Source organism: Hyla sarda, chromosome 7 (genome assembly GCF_029499605.1).
Source record: "Hyla sarda isolate aHylSar1 chromosome 7, aHylSar1.hap1, whole genome shotgun sequence".
NCBI classification, from domain to species: Eukaryota; Metazoa; Chordata; class Amphibia; order Anura; family Hylidae; genus Hyla; species Hyla sarda.
The window spans coordinates 111,466,019-111,482,247 of record NC_079195.1 but is presented as its reverse complement, the minus strand read 5'-3'; the positions used below and the strand labels follow the sequence as shown (position 1 = coordinate 111,482,247).

At 41.5% G+C, this 16,229-nt stretch overlaps 1 protein-coding gene across 2 annotated transcripts in view; it reads right to left on the bottom strand.

Annotated features, from left to right (window-relative positions):
• The window catches only part of MICU1 (mitochondrial calcium uptake 1), a 276,130-nt gene that overhangs the window by 212,677 nt on the left and 47,224 nt on the right, over window positions 1-16,229 (bottom strand). For both annotated transcript variants that reach the window (XM_056530455.1, XM_056530456.1), the window contains exon 2: window positions 8,435-8,596. In XM_056530455.1, the coding sequence (XP_056386430.1) occupies window positions 8,435-8,595 (161 nt within the window). In that variant the 5' untranslated portion in view covers window position 8,596. The remainder of the gene's footprint in view (window positions 1-8,434; window positions 8,597-16,229) is intronic.

The window sequence follows — 16,229 nt, the reverse complement described above, 5'->3', positions numbered from 1 at the left end:
TGCGCAATTTGAATGAATGATCGGATCGCCCGCAGCGCTGCTGCGGGGATCCGATCATTCATAACGCCGCACGGAGGTCCGATAACACTGATCTGTTCTATGTCCTATACATAGAACAGATCAGTACTAGCAATCATGGTATTGCTATGAATAGTCCCCTATGGGGACTATTCAAGTGTAAAAAAAAAATGTAAAAAAATGTAAAAGTAAAAGTAAAAAAAAAAGTCCGTTTTTTCCTATTTTACCCCCAAAAAGCGTAAAAAATATTTTTTTATAGACATATTTGGTATCGCCGCGTGCGTAAATGTCTGAACTATTAAAATAAAATGTTAATGATCCCATACGGTGAACGGCGTGAACGAAAAAAAAAAAAGTCCAAAATTCCTACTTTTTTATTACATTTTATTTAAAAAAATTTATTAAAAGTTTTTTATATGCAAATGTGGTATCAAAAAAAAGTACAGATCATGGCGCAAAAAATTAGCCCCCAACCCGCCGCTTATACGGAAAAATAAAAAAGTTAGAGATCATCAAAATAAAGGGATTATAAACGTACTAATTTGGTTAAAAAGTTTGTGATTTTTTTTAAGCGCAACAATAATATAAAAGTATGTCATAATGGGTATCATTTTAATCGTATTGACCCTCAGAAGAACGAACACATGTCATTTTTACCATAAATTGTACGACGTGAAAACGAAACCTTCCAAAATTAGCAAAATTGCGTTTTTCGTTTTAATTTCCCCACAAAAATAGTGTTTTTTGGTTGCGCCATACATTTTATGATATAATGAGTGATGTCATTACAAAGGACAACTGGTCGCGCAAAAAACAAGCCCTCATACTAGTCTGTGGATGAAAATATAAAAGAGTTATGATTTTTAGAAGGCGAGGAGGAAAAAAAGAAAACGTTAAAATTAAATTGTCTGAGTCCTTAAGGCCAAAATGGGCTGAGTCCTTAAGGGGTTAAAAACTGGAAAAAAAAACACAACCATTTTTCCCATAAAAAAAATAAATAAATAAATAAAAAACTGTCAAATGACATTGAAAAAAGTATTGGTAATTGGTATCGGCGAGTACTTAAAAAAAAATAAAAAGGTATCGGTACTCGTACTCTGTCATTAAAAAAATTGTATCGGGACATCCCTACTAGCAACCATTAGATTAAGCATATTAAACAGGCAATGTGTTTTCAAAAAACATGTACATATATCAATAGTTTATGTGAATTATATATGTATAATTTCCCCTTTCAGGTAAAAAAAAAAAAGACTCCTTCTACTCTTATCAGGCTCCTTTCCTGATACCCAATCACTCCTTAACTCAATATTTACTCACTGAGGTGAGTACAGGTATGCTTTGAGTGAATACTTGCAAGATGACAGGGTTTAGACTTTTTAATTAAATATAAACTCTAGGCTATATAAATTAATAATTTATATTAAAGTCTACAACTATTCCACTTAAATATAAATACCTGCTGTTTCTAATTCTTGAGTACTAAGGCAATTTAAATACAGTATTTAATGAATGAGGCGTGTTATTAATTTCAATGAACATATGCTAATGGTGTGGGACAGCCTGTGCTTACAGATAGAGGCCTTCCCACCCTTTGTCTTGTTTTAGTTTTGTCTCTGGAGCGGCACAAGTCAGGCAGTAGATTTGCAGTGTATAGCCTATCTCCATGGTTTACAAATTTAGCTAAATTGGCATTCGGTGGAACAATCTTTAAACAGATTGTGTGGGATTAAAAATAATTCTCTAATTTTTTTTCTCTAGAAACCGTGCCAGTCTTCCCCAGGCTGTGCATCTAACTCCTATTTAAAGGAATAGAGCAAAGATGCAATACCACACAAAATTTGCAGTGTCTATGGGGAAAACATACATTTTTTTTTTTTTTTTAAACCCACATAATGAACAAGTGTGAATTTATGCTAAACAACAATCACAACTTCATTCTGCATTTTGACCCATCCTAAGAGACATTGGTGTCATAATAATGCTGGTTATCATATTAGTAATACCTCAATTTACAGCAGGATCCTATTCTTCTGGAGGGCACTTGGGCTTTAACTTAACACATTGCAGAACAATTTCAGTTAAAATCAGGAGAATGAAATACGCTGGAAACAATCACATGGTAACAGAAGCATGAAAGGTTAAGTGACTTGGAGAATGGAGAAGAGCTGGCAGGAGTGACTGGCTACAGCTGACAGTAGAGTGGCATTCTGTGTTACAAACATATCGCGGTGGAATCTTAAAGAGGTACTCCGGTGGAAAACATTTTTCAATATCAAGTGGTGCCACAAAGTTCAATAGATTTGTAAATACTTCTATTTAACAATCTTAATCCTTCCAGTACTTATCAGCCGCTGTATGCTCCACAGGAAGTTATTTTCTTTCAGAATGTATTTTCTGTCTGACCACAGTGCTCTCTGCTGACACCTCAGTCCATGTCAGGAACTGTCCAGAGAAGAAGAGGTTTGCTATGGGGATTTGCTTGTACTCTGGACAGTTCCTGACATGGACAGGGGTGTCAGTAGAGAGCACTATGTCAGACTGAAAAGAATTCCAGAAAGAAATACAACTTCCTCTGGAGCATACAGCAGCTGATAAATTTGTGGCACCAGTTGATTTTAAAAAATTCTATTCAGAGGCAGCACGGTACAGTGGCTTTGTAAGTGACTGCTTCGAACAATTTCCTCTTAGGATGGGCAATTTAAAATAACTACAAGGTGAAAAGATATAGAGATACATTCCCAACCTGGAATTTCAGGGGCTTTGTACATACAGTCACATTCTGAGTTTTGTCTCTATTGTGGATAGGCCAACAATCTATTTTTTTCCTTCCCTGCTTCATTTCCACATCCAGCATATGGAAAAAGAGCAGATTATATATGTACCAGTTCTATTGGATAACTGGGAATAACTATGTGATTTTACCTCTATATACATTGCTTTATTTAGTCTTGCTTACACATGATGTGGGAGGATTATGAGAGTTGATCTCTGTGAGCACTGATCTCTAAAATTATTGTGCAGCCCTTAGCTTGTGTTCACACAAACAGGTTTTTTAATTAATTAACTAAATGGGCACTGTCAGATTCAAAAACTTTTTAAATGATGTACATCTTGGGAAAAAAATTACTTTTCTAATATACTTCATAAGAAAATTGTATTTCCTTTTAATATAAAAAAAAAAAAAAAAAGCTTTAAAAAAAAACATGGCTTTGTTCAAGCTGAAGCACAGGCATGGACAAAACCCAGTAAGTGAGGGTGGGCCAGAACTCATCTGTGTCTAATAGGACAGGAGAGAGCACAAAGGAGTCCTGTCAGACTGGAGAGAGCAAAAAGGAGTCCTATCAGACAGGAGAGAGCACAAAGGAGTCCTATCAGACAGGAGAGAGCAAAAAGGAGTCCTATCAGACAGGCGAGAGCAAAAAGGAGTCCTATCAGACAGGAGAGAGCACAAAGGAGTCCTATCAGACTGGAGAGAGCACGGAGGAGTCCTATCAGACTGGAGAGAGCACAAAGGAGTTCTATCAGACAGGAGAGAGCACAGAGGAGTCCTATCAGACAGGAGAGAGCACAGAGGAGTACTATCAGACAGGAGAGAGCACAGAGGAGTACTATCAGACAGGAGAGAGCACAGAGGAGTACTATCAGACAGGAGAATGCTGTAATGTAAAATCTTTATATCGGCGTTCAGAGCTCAGAGAAGCAGCTCAGGCAAGATGCTTCCCATAAAACCACTTATAGAAAGTAAAGAAAAATGGGTGTAATGCTGGAGATGGTTGCTATAGAGATGAAGCAGGAAGCTCTGTGTCGCATACTTAAAATTGAGCCTTTTATTTTAACACTTAAGGATGCAGGACGTACAGATACACCCTTGTCCCCTGGGCCTGAACGCACAAAGGCATACTTGTACACCCTAAAGCATTAAGCAACTTAACGCAGCAGCACAGCAGGAGCTGTGCTTGCTTCAGAGCAGTGACTGTCTGTTAGTATCAGTAGCCAGAGACTCACTGCCAATGACAGTCAGTGGCCATCCCACCACTGCCCGTCATTAATCCTTTAGACGCAATCAATGCCAGTTATGCCTAAACCGAAGGTAAAAGTTGTCGGTTAGCTCAGTGGAGCTTCTAGGACCCTTGTGACATGATTGCAGGGGTACTATAAGCTAAAATGGCAGAGGAGGGTCCTTTTACCTGTCTCCTGCCACCGACTCACTGATGCAGTCTGGCTGCTTAGCTGCAAACAGTGAGTGAATGCAATCTAATGATTGGGGACTTCAAAAGTGTAAAATAAAAACAAAAAAAATGCCTCTAAAATTATATAAAATACTTATTAACGTTGCCAATTCTTCTCCATACCATGCCTTCTCTTCTCTGCCACATTTTGCTTTGTTCCAAACTGTGGTATTTGTTTAGCACTGGTGGGAGGTACAGTATATTGTGCTGCGCTGTGATATTTGTTCAGCACTGCTGGAAAGTTATTTGGTGCTGCTGCTGCACAATGGTATATAGTGCTACTAGGTGGTATTTTTTTGTTGTACTATGCAACTAGTATGTTGCTGATGGAGATATTTTGTGCTGGGACCTTATGTATAACAGATGGCACTAAGTGGTGGCCGTCACAGGTAGAAGTCATGCTGTATAAATGTATACGTCTTGGAGACCACCAATGTATACCTCTGACAGACACAGAGACAAAGTGTAAAATTAGTGTAAAATGCATTAAAATATGGCTGGATACATGGCACGTGAACCCTTTATATTTTGTTGAGACAACTCGTTTCAACACCAAAACCCTTTAACAAGTATTACCTGCAGTTTCTGATGCAGGAGTTAGGTCAGTCTTCTATAGCTCCAGTAGATGTGCAGATTTCAGACTAAGTCAGACAAATCATTTTAATTTGCTTAAATGCCGCTCTATAGAGTGCTTGCCTACTTTGTGGCATCTGTAGAATTACTTTCCATCTAAATGAGTTTTCCGTATTCATTTCCTACTTTATATTACCTCTGTTAACCTCATATTTCTAAATTTTTAATCTGATATTTGGTATCTGGTGCTAAGAAGATTGCTTCAACTGCTATGCAAATGTTACTCATTATAGGGCAAACGGATTCCGGCTGTATAGATATCATTTTAGACTGCATTCAGGGCCAGCTAATTTAGATGAATACTGCTGAAGTACGGAAATCTTTGGAAATTATATATCTGCAGAGGTGCCATAGAGTAATTGATACATAATTCACACCCACACACCAGTGCCACTGACTGACACCAGTAGAAATGCTTTGAAGTGTGACCTTTATTAATGGAAGTGTAAAATACAACCAAAAAATTACTCCATTTCTAATCACTTTGATTCTTTACATGCAATTGCTAATTAACTGTCTTTTTTATGTGAATATAAACATAAATGCTAAAATATATAAAAACATGTAAATCCTTACAAGTCATGATATGTATTGATCTTGGGCCATTGAAGTCATTAGACTTGGAATATTTAAAGGAAATCTGTCACCTGCACTAACCTGGTACAGACAGGTAGTGCAGGTGACACTGATGACAACGGTACCTACCTTGTTCCGTTCCGTGCTGTGGTTCTCTGTCAATCCTCTTCGGTATCTTCAGATTTGGGCCTGGCTTGGAGCATCGACGGAGATTAGTGACGTCACCACTTCAGCGGGACTGAGCAGAGAACAGCAGCAGTGATGTCACCAAGCTCCGCCCATGCTCCAAGCCGGGCCCGAAGCTGAAGACACCAAAGAGGATTGCCGGAGAACGAAAGCACGGAACGGGACGGGACAAGGTAAGTGCCGTTATCATCAGTGTCACCTGCACTACCTGCATGTACTGACAGGTTAGTGCCGGTGACACTGATGACAGATTTCCTTTAATGGTCTGAAGATACCAATATGTTGCCCATTCAGGAATTTGGAACCACTAATAAAATAAACCGGTTGGTCAGAAGTCAGAACATCCAGATGTGTGTAGCTGATCGGTGTTTGCCATTTATTGTGCGTGGTGCCTTAAATGACAGCAAAGAATGTCACAGAATCCGTCCCCTTATTTGCCCACATAGTTCCCTTTAGTATTGTTATACTTATAGTAGTGTCCATTAGCCATGTATTGCCTCTTTATTGTCTGTGACAGAGTGGTGCTAAATGGGCATTAAATGGCAAATGGACAACAAAGATAAACTAAACAGATAAGAAACAAAGTGGCAGGGAGTAGCAATTGGGCAAAAATGGGCACTTAAGACATTAATAGAGGAGCAATACATGGCAAATGTGCACAGATATATGTGCCTCACAATGCCCATTTAATGCCTTTTTGGACCCTGTTCACACAATTCAAGTAAAAGGCCCTGTTCACACAATTCAAGTAAAAGGCCCTGTTCACAACACTGTTAAAATCCCAGATTTGGTCTTCTGTTAATACTGCAGCTTACAGTGCTGTTCTCTAGTAGATAACCAGAGAAAATGTCTCTAGATGCTGGCATTACCCCCTTCACTGCATTAGACCACCAGTGAAACTAACATTATCCTCTTCACTGCCCTCGGTCAGTCAGACCTTATTTTTTTCATTGCCTAAAAAACAAACTGTGAAACAGACATTAAAGAGTTATTGAACTGCAAGCTATCCACAGGATAGGGAATAACTTGCAGACTTGTGGAGGTCTGACTACTGGGACCCCCGCTGATCCCCAAAACGCAGTAAAATTGTAGCCGCGCATGTACAGTCATTGCTCCTTTCATTCTCTATGGGCCTTTAGAACATTGCCAAGCACTGCTTGCTGTACAATGACTAGTCCTATACCTTGCCCGTGTAGCTTTTGTGCATGGATGAGCATCCTTGTGCATATCAGCAATCCCACAAATAGCTCAAATCCACCACATTTTATATGGAAACCTTAGTAAATATGTTGGGTTTTTGCGAAAGTCGGGAATAAGCCCCTTTTCGGAGACCATGTCCCCTTTTCCCGGCGGCCACGCTCCTTTTTCGGGTTTTTTCAGCAGAATGGAGGGAGAGTTAGTCTGGGTTTTTTCACTTCTGGCACAAAATCTGGCGCAGACAGAATTTCTGGCGCAATGCAACTGAATCTGGTGCACAACCCGACAAAACATGTCGGGTTTGCAATAGTAAATGAGGGCCATTGTTGCCTTGCGGACCTCCTACGGACCAGAGCAGTAAATGTTCCTGGCTCTAAAAATTTAATTAAACTATTGAACCTAAGTAATTCACTAGCCAGATGGCTACAATAGATTTAATAGATCTGCTTGATGGTCCTAGTGTCAGAGGCGCTGATGAATAATTAACAAAAGCCAGCATTAAGTATAATGGCAATGCTATGGATTTAAGCCCATTAATAAATAAGACTATCAAAAATCTCTGAAAAAAGCTTAAGAAAGAGAATTTAAATAGACACTGATTCATAGGTAATAGCTCAATATGTAGACCTGATTGTCAAATCTGTAAAGAAAAGGCTCCAGTTTCATACATATGGTATGCAATTCAAGAAAGATTTCTAGTTTAAATGATATAGTAATATAGTATATACCATAGCTAAGAAGGGAAATGTTCAGTATTGGAACAAAATCAACAAAAGGAAGCAGAGATAAACTGTCTTTGCAAGGGTGGTTACCGTAGTTAGGTGTAGAATTATTATAAAAGCTTTACTGGTTTCCTATATGTCCTAATTATACACATTTCTCTATATTTGCTGTAACCTTGTGAAATGCAGTACTTACATTATGCTTGTAATACAGGGTGGTTCATTACGAAGAACAGGGGTGTGGAAAAAAAAAAAAAGTATTGTCCAAGGTATAAAAGAGCACAATCTACTTGTCCCTCATGACCGACCAATTGTCCTGGTACATAAAATAATGTAAAAACCAAAATGGTATTTAAATAAGGTATTTATTAATAGAAACCATTAAGTAGGTAGTCCCCCCTTCAGGAAGGTAGACATATTGTATATGTGAATTAATATATAATTTATTTGAAATATTAATTTTTTTTTATAAGCAGAGAGCTTCAAAATTAAAAAAAATGATAATTTTTCTATTTTTTGATCAAATTTTGGTATTTTTCACCAAGAAATGATGCAAGCATTGACAAAAATTTACCACTAACATAAAGTAGAATATGTCACGAAAAAAAAAAATCTCGGAACCAGAATGAAAAGTGAAAGCATCCCAGAGTTATTCATGCTTAAAGTGACATTGGTCAGATGTCCAAAAAATGGCTGGGTCCTACAGGTGAAAATTGGCTGGGTCTTTAAGTGGTTAAATTTTCAAGTCTGCCAACAATTTTTTTCTAATATAATGGCTCATGAAAACAATTCTACAATCTAACTGAGGATCTTAGATGGAGATGAAGAAACACTCAGGTACAAGGATGAACTAAATATGCATCCACTCACCTCTTCAAAAGTAATCCGGCACTAGCAGACACTGCAGTTGCTCCGACAAACGCTGCAAGCATAATCCTCCTTCTGCTTCGCATTGGATTAGCTACTCCATGGTACCGACGGGACACAGTTGCCAGTCCTGCCACTGCTGGCAAGAAGCGAAGACGAAACATCCTATTAAAAAGGAGAAAACAAAAACTTTAAAAGAGGAGTCCTGTGCCATACAACCTTTCACCCAAATGAATACATGTTTATTAGTATAATTTAACTATTAATGATACCAGGATAAACAGCTGAGAAACTTTGATTTGAAAATAATAACTACAAAAAACCCCAGGGTCAAATGTGTTTTAATCTGTAAAGATCCTGGTCTCTAAGCCTGCACCGTTGTAAATGTATGAAGCAGGTTTTGCAATCTAGCAGAGACAGCTTGACACCCTAAGAGAAGTTTAAAGTCACTCCTATCTTCTAAGTTTAAAGGAGTTCTCCACCATAAGGTTATTTTAGTACGTACCTGGCCGGCAGTAATGGACATGCTTAGGAAGGATCTGCGCTTGTCTTGGGGCTAAATGGCTATGCTGTCAGATTACCATAACACTGTGGCTAGCTTTTTGTGAAATGGTATTTCCTGTTTGACTTTTCTTTTTTTGACAACAAATCCCCAAATTCCACTTTCTTCCCTCCCACACATCAGCCACCCCACCCATTGCAACATAAATGCGCCGCATCCATTCAAAAGACCTGTGGATTTGAATTAGGGTGCCTACAGCTGTTGCATTAGTTGCAGATTGATCTCTCTCCCACCAAGCGATTGCTCCAACCATTGAAGCAGACAGGCTCTATGTCATAAGCTGACTTATGAGTCAGGTCTCGGCCACATTGCAACCTGGGACAACAGTCATTTTTTACGCTGTTAAAAATAAATATTGGGGTGAAAATCACATACGAATTGGGAGAAAACGGTCACACACAGGTAGAGACACTATATAATGAACTACACTGTCAATCACCTGACCTGAATCCGATTGAGCATTCATTTTACTTTCTGAAGACAAAACTGAAGGGAAATCACTGAGAATCACCGCAATCACCTATGCGGCACACCAGTCATCCGGTGCATGGAGCGAGCTTTGCTCCGTGCCGGATGACTGTGGCACCGGAGGCTCGTGATGTCACGCCATGCCCCCTCCAATAGACTTGCATTGATGGTGTGACGTCATGAGGGGCACCGAAGCAACACCTGATGTTCTATATGAACGTCGGGTGCTGCAGGAAGATGGCGGGAGTCCCCAGCGGTGGGACCCCCGCGATCAAACATCTTATAATATATATAAGATGTCTAGGGGCAGAGTACCCCTTTAAAGAAGCACTCTCACCCCAGTATCCCTGCAGTATCTTCTGTTTTAAACCAGCCTAGAATATGTCCATGCATTTTATTACTGTAGATGGTGAGCACCAGTCTGACAACCAAAAAAATTACAGGCATGTGTAGACAGGAGGTCAGTCTCTTCTGTGTTAAAGAAGAATTGTGGTCTCACTAGACATTATGGTTTTTTTTTTTCATAATGCCTGAGGTGTTTTTATTTTATTAATTCGACACAAACATTCTGAAATGTGAAGGTTTTTGTATCTCATCTGAATCTCAGTGAATCTGTCAAATGGACATACCCTTCATTATACTACTGTGTGCTGATGCTCCAGTGAGAGGCTGTGATTTGCAAGGTGTGCTGGAGCAGTCTGTGTTATCTCAGGCAGGAGGATGGTATGAGATCTCTCATTCCATCCTGCTAGTATAGGGGATGATGGGGTAGAATAACTCGCAGAATCCTTTGTTCTTCAGATCCCTCATGTTGTGTCACCTCCCCAAAAGACAAGCAAGTGCAGCATCAGATCCCAGCTCAAAATCCCATGCTATAAGAGGCTTGTAAGTGTAGAGGATGCACGTCCCCCTAGGTGTGTAGATTAAGAGCAACAGCTGTGCACTGGAATGTATACAACATGAGCTCGGTACTGCCAGGTACTAAAAATGATTTGTAGTGTAAAAGTTCTGGTGGTACTTAGCTCACATTGTGTACATTCCAGTGCCCAGGTATTGCTCCAACTGTAAACACCTGCAAAGACCTGCAGCCTCTACACTACAAGCCTCTTATAGCACAGGATTGTGAGCCAGGATCTGATGCGGCACTCGCTGGTTGGGATCCAGAGCTAAAACATGGGGCATCTGAAGTGCTAAGGATTCTGCATCATCCCCTACACGTGCAGGTTGTTATTAGAGATTTCATACGATCCTGCTGCCTGAGACTGATAAGGATGACCATTATGATTTAGATTACTTTTATATAAAATATATATGCTAATATGCTGCAGAAAAACATTTTCCTTATGAGACATATCAGCTTGCTATTTGCTTGTGACGAAGATGAAGACCTTGTGACGAGGCCAAAAGAAGCAGGATAAAGAAGAAGTTGGAAGTTAGAGAAAAAACATATGAAGAAAGATAGACTGTGCACATCCAGAATTTTCTGGTAGAATAGGGAGATGGCAACATAAGTGACCTATGGTTAAGAAATAAATACATTTTTAATATGCTAATATACACAGATGCAATACTCAAATAACCAATCAAAATATAACATGATGATTTTTTTGTGATAACTTTTCTGTCAACTGTAAAAACCAATGTACTTCCATTTAATAAACAGAACTCCTTGGGACAGCTCCTTAGCCAGTATGCTGAGAAGGAAATATATACCAACATTTTATCTGGTGTTTCTTTCTTGTGTCAACACTCAGCAGTAAACAGCGGCAGTCACTCACATTTTAAGGTCTAACCAGCAGCCAACCTTAACAAGATCATACAGCCGGCTCCAGCACTTTATGCAAATCCCAGCCCCTCTCTGCAGCAACAGTAGCACACAGCAGTGATGTCATCATGCACGGAGCAAACTTAGCTCCATGCAGTGATGACTCTGGGGGCTGCAGGAGAGATTGTGGGGGGGGGTCCCCAGCACCTTTGTATAGGGGCCAAGATGTCTAGGAAGTAGTACCCCTTTAAGGGTGTGCACACTTAGAAACCAGGTTATAGTGTATTTTTATTATGTTTCAAAGATTTCAGTTTGTTTCACATTAAAGGTAGTAGTTCTGAAAGTTATTTTTCTTTGTTTCATTCTTTAATATCAGAAGAACCTGGCATTTTTTACAAGAATGTGTAGACTTTTTGGGAGATTTTTTAGAACTTGTGGAAAATTAAAGCAGTTCCCCATATCAACCAATAGGGATGAGCTAAATTGAATCTGCCGAATCCGAATTAGTTACGAATTTCAGGAAAAATTTGATTAGTAAACAATGCTAATATTGCCGCGAATCACTTCATTAAGCTCCATTTAGTGCGGTCCAGGCTCCAGGCATCTAAAATGGCCTATCCACATCTGAGGACATGGGGCAAGGAATCCTGGGAAGGCGGGAACAAGGGTCAGCGGGATGACCCTGAATAACATGCTGCATGCAGCCTATCACCAATCACTAATGTGATGTCACAGCCCTATATAATCAGAAGCCATCTTGCGGCGAGTCACATCAGCTTTCTATTACAGAGAGAGGGACAGACCGCAGCGTATGTTGCACAGAAAAGCATTTTTACAGCAGTGATTCACCTCCCAGTTACATCAGCGTTCAATTGCAGAGAGGGACAGAGAGCAGTGTGTTCCACAGAAAAGCTTTATTACAACAGCGATTCACCTCAAGCCCAAATCCAGTCTAGAAGCACTGATAGGGAAGGGAGTGAGATTGTGAGAGAAAGAGCGATTCTGAGTGTAGTAGACAGCGACTGTGTACACACCGTACAACAACTGAACAGCTAATAGTAGCTAGCCAGTTAGGGTGAGCAGAATACTAAAAGCGTATTGTCCTCTATTAAGCGTTATCTGTGCGTACATCTGTGTACCAAGTCGTGTACCATTTTGTTCCTGTTAAAGTCTCAAGGGCCTAGTTACTGTGAAAGGCTCGCCAAAAGTACACACCTGCTTGTGTTGTAGACAAATACTGTTTTAAGCTTAGTGGAGCATATTGTACTCCCCTCATATACGCACTAAGTATGTCAGGCAGAGAAGTGCCAGGGCGTGCACAGAGGAGTGGCAGAGGCCTAAATTCATCAGGCAGAGGTCGCAGCAGACTAGGGGCGAGTGGCAGCAGGAGTCGCAGCAAGAGGCCTGAGCTCCCGGTATAAGCTAGCGGTCGTGTCTCGACAAGCAACTCATCTGCCGTCATCGATTGGTTAACATGGTAATCCACTTCATCACAAGTGACATCTGACACCCCCAGTCAACAGTCGGTGGGCTCCTCAGACACAACCATCAGTTGGCATGGCCCGGGAGCAGTCCCTGTCCAGGCATTGCCTCTGTCCTATGGTGTGCCCTCACCCACAGAAGTATCTTATTCTGTGGGTTCAGCTCCACTATTTAGTGAGGACGATCTAGAGGACAGTCAGCAGCTAATGCCCAGCCAAGAAGTGGAGGAGACATCCGGCGCTTCCTCCGCTAGGCAGGCAAGTAGTGGCGAGGAGAGTGGCGTGGGAGGTGGTGATACAAGCGTTGAGGCTCCTGAAGCAGACACTGTTGAGGAACCTGAGGAGGACGACATCAGTGACGTGCAGACAACTCAATGTTGATGAAGCTGATCGCACTTGGGAGCCGGGTGCAGAAGGGGCTTCATCAGCATCAGGAGAAGAGGGTTGCAGGTTGCCCATTAGGCCGCAGCTGAACCAGAAAGGTGGTAGCATGGTTGGCAGTAAGCATGGTGGAAGAAGTGTAAAGTCTGGAGCCAAACGTGCCCGGGGTAGACCACCTGCTTCGTGGGAGCCTACCTTCCCAGGAGGTAGTGGAACAGTGTTTCCTGGAGTCGGCGGCAGTAGCAGTCAATCAGTGCGGACTGCTGGTGGCAATTTTCCGGAGGATGTTAACCTGGCCACATTCAAGATGTGTCGGCAGAAGATGAAGCGTTGCCAGAGTCCCAATGTTGGCTCTGTGTCAACATATGCAGAGTCACCATAAAGCGGCCTGGGAGAACCGTGGCGCCGATGTGGTGGTCCAGCCTGCTGCATCATTAGTGGCATGCCGCTCCCTGTAATTAGCCAGCCAAGGCTCCACCACCTCAGCCGAAGGGAGCTGTGTGTCATACCCATCTTCTCTCCAGATGCTCCTGGTCCTCCTACTTCAAGACAGTTATTCCGCCAGCAATCCATCAGTGAAGCCATGTCCAAGAGACAACAGTATGCACCCACTGATCCAACAGAGCAGAAGCTGAATGTGCTCCTGTCCAAGTTGCTGGTGCTGCAGCCCCTCCCTTTTCAAGTGGTGGACTCTGCACCTTTCAGAGAACTGATGGCTTGTGCTGAACCAAGGGGAAGAGTTCCAAGCAGTCATTTCTTTGCGAAGAAGTCAGTACCAGCCCTGCACAATTTTGTGGAACAGAAGGTGGGCCAGTCCTTGAGCCTGTCTGTGTGTACCAAAGCGCACGGCAGCGCCGACATGTGGAGCTGTAACTACAGTCAGGACAATAAATGTCTTTTAAGGCCCACTGGGTAAATTTGGTTCCTGCACAGCCACAACAGCAACTTGTACAGGTCACGCTGCTTCCGCCTTCACGCTCTTAGGCAGTTGGTCCTGTGACAGTGCGAGACTCCGCCTCCTCACCCTCCATCACATTCTCAGCCTCCAATGCATGGACAAGTCTCAGTGCCCCTCCAGCATACCATGTGTGCAGGGCACGGCGGTGTCACACTGTTCTTCCCATGGTTTGCCTTGGCGAACGGAGTCACACAGGGGAGGAACTGCTAAAAGTCATTTATCAAGAAATCGAAACATGGCTTCCTCCACGAAAACTGGAAATGGGAACCATGGTGACCGACAACGGGAAGAACATCTTTTCTGCGCTGCGACAAGGAAGCCTGAGCCATGCGCCCTGCATTGCACACGTGTTCAATCTGATTGTCAAGTGGTTCCTAAAGTGTTCCCCGCCATCTGCAAGACTTCCTAACAATGGGAAGGACACTTTGCATGCACTTCAGCCACTTGTACACTGCAAAGCACACCCTCCTTGAGCTGCAGCGTCAGAACGGTATCCCCCAACATAGTCTGATATGCGACGTTTCCACACATTGGAATTCCACCCTCATATGTTGGACTGACTGTACGAACAGAGAAAAGTCATCACCGATTTCTTGATGATCCAAGCGAATAGGGGGACTCTCCTGTGTAACTTCAATGTCAACCAGTGGAAGCTCATACGTGACACCTGCCGTTTGCTCAGGCCCTTAGAGGAAGCCACCTTATTAGTCAGTCAGGATTACGGGATGCACGATGTCATTCCACTGTTTCATTTACTTCAACACGTGTTGGAAACTATGGCTGGTCAGGGCAAGGGAGATGTGGCGCCTACACAGCAGAAGTGGCCAAAATCATAGAAACAAAAAGCTAGCATTTAATTATTATAAAACGATCCAGAGCAATGAAGATAGGGAAATCTGCAAGACTAGGCAGAAAGAGGCCAAGCAAGTCATAACTTCTAAAGCGCAGGCAGAAGAAAAACTAGCTCAGTTTGTGAAAAAGGGGATAAGACATTCTTCAGATATATAAATGAAAAAAGAAAATTAAAACAAGGCATAACTAAATTAAAAACAAAGGAAGGAAGGTATGTAAAAGAGAATAAAGGACTAGCTGACAGCCTCAATGAATATTTCTGTTCAGTTTTTACAGAAGAAAAAGAAGGAAAGGTTCTATGTTTGCTCTCTAAAGTGAAGACAAATAAGTCACAGGGGCCTGATGGGATACACACAAAATTATTAAAAGAGCTTAGTGGTGAGCTAGCAGTACTGTTAACAGATTTATCTAACGAATCACTGGTAACAGGAGTCGTCCCGGAAGATTCACAAGAAAGGGAGAAATCAAGCAACTATAGGCCAGTAAGTCTGACATCAATAGTGGGGAAATTAATGGAAACCCTACTTAAGGATAGGATTGCGGAATATCTAAAATCCCATCGATTGCAAGATGAAAAACAACATGGGTTTACTTCAGGGAGATCATGTTAAACAAATCTTATCGATTATTTTTTGACTGGGTGACTAAAATAATAGATGGCAGAGGGGCAGTAGACATCGCATATCTAGATTTTAGTATGGCTTTTGACACTGTCCCACATTGAAGACTTATTAATAAACTGCAGTTATTGAGTTTGGACTCCCATATTGTTGAGTGGATTAGGCAGTGGCTGAGTGACAGATAACAAAGGGTTGTAGTCAATGGAGTATACTCAGAGCAAGGTCTTGTTACCAGTGGAGTACCTCAGGGATCTGTACTGGGACCAATTTTGGTTAACATCTTCATTAGTGATATTGCAAAAGGTCTCGATGGTAAGGTATGTCTTTTTGCTGATGACACATGATTGATGTTACTGGAGGGATACATCAAATGGAAAAGGATTTAGGAAAAATAGAAGAATGGTAAGAACTGAAATTTAATGTAAATAAGTTCAAGATAATGCACTTGGGGCGTAAAAACCCTCGGGCAGAATATTGAATATATTTGACACAGTCCTGACCTCAGTATCTGAGGAAAGGGATTTAGGAGTAATTATTTCAGAAGACTTCCTATAGGCAGGAAGACAATGTAATAGAGCAGCAGGAAATGCTATCAGAATGCTTGGATGTATAGTAAGTGGTATAAGCAGTAGAAAGAGAGCTGTGCTCATGCCGCTGAACAGAACACTGGTGAGGCCTCACTTGGAATTATGTGTGCAGTACTGGAGGCCA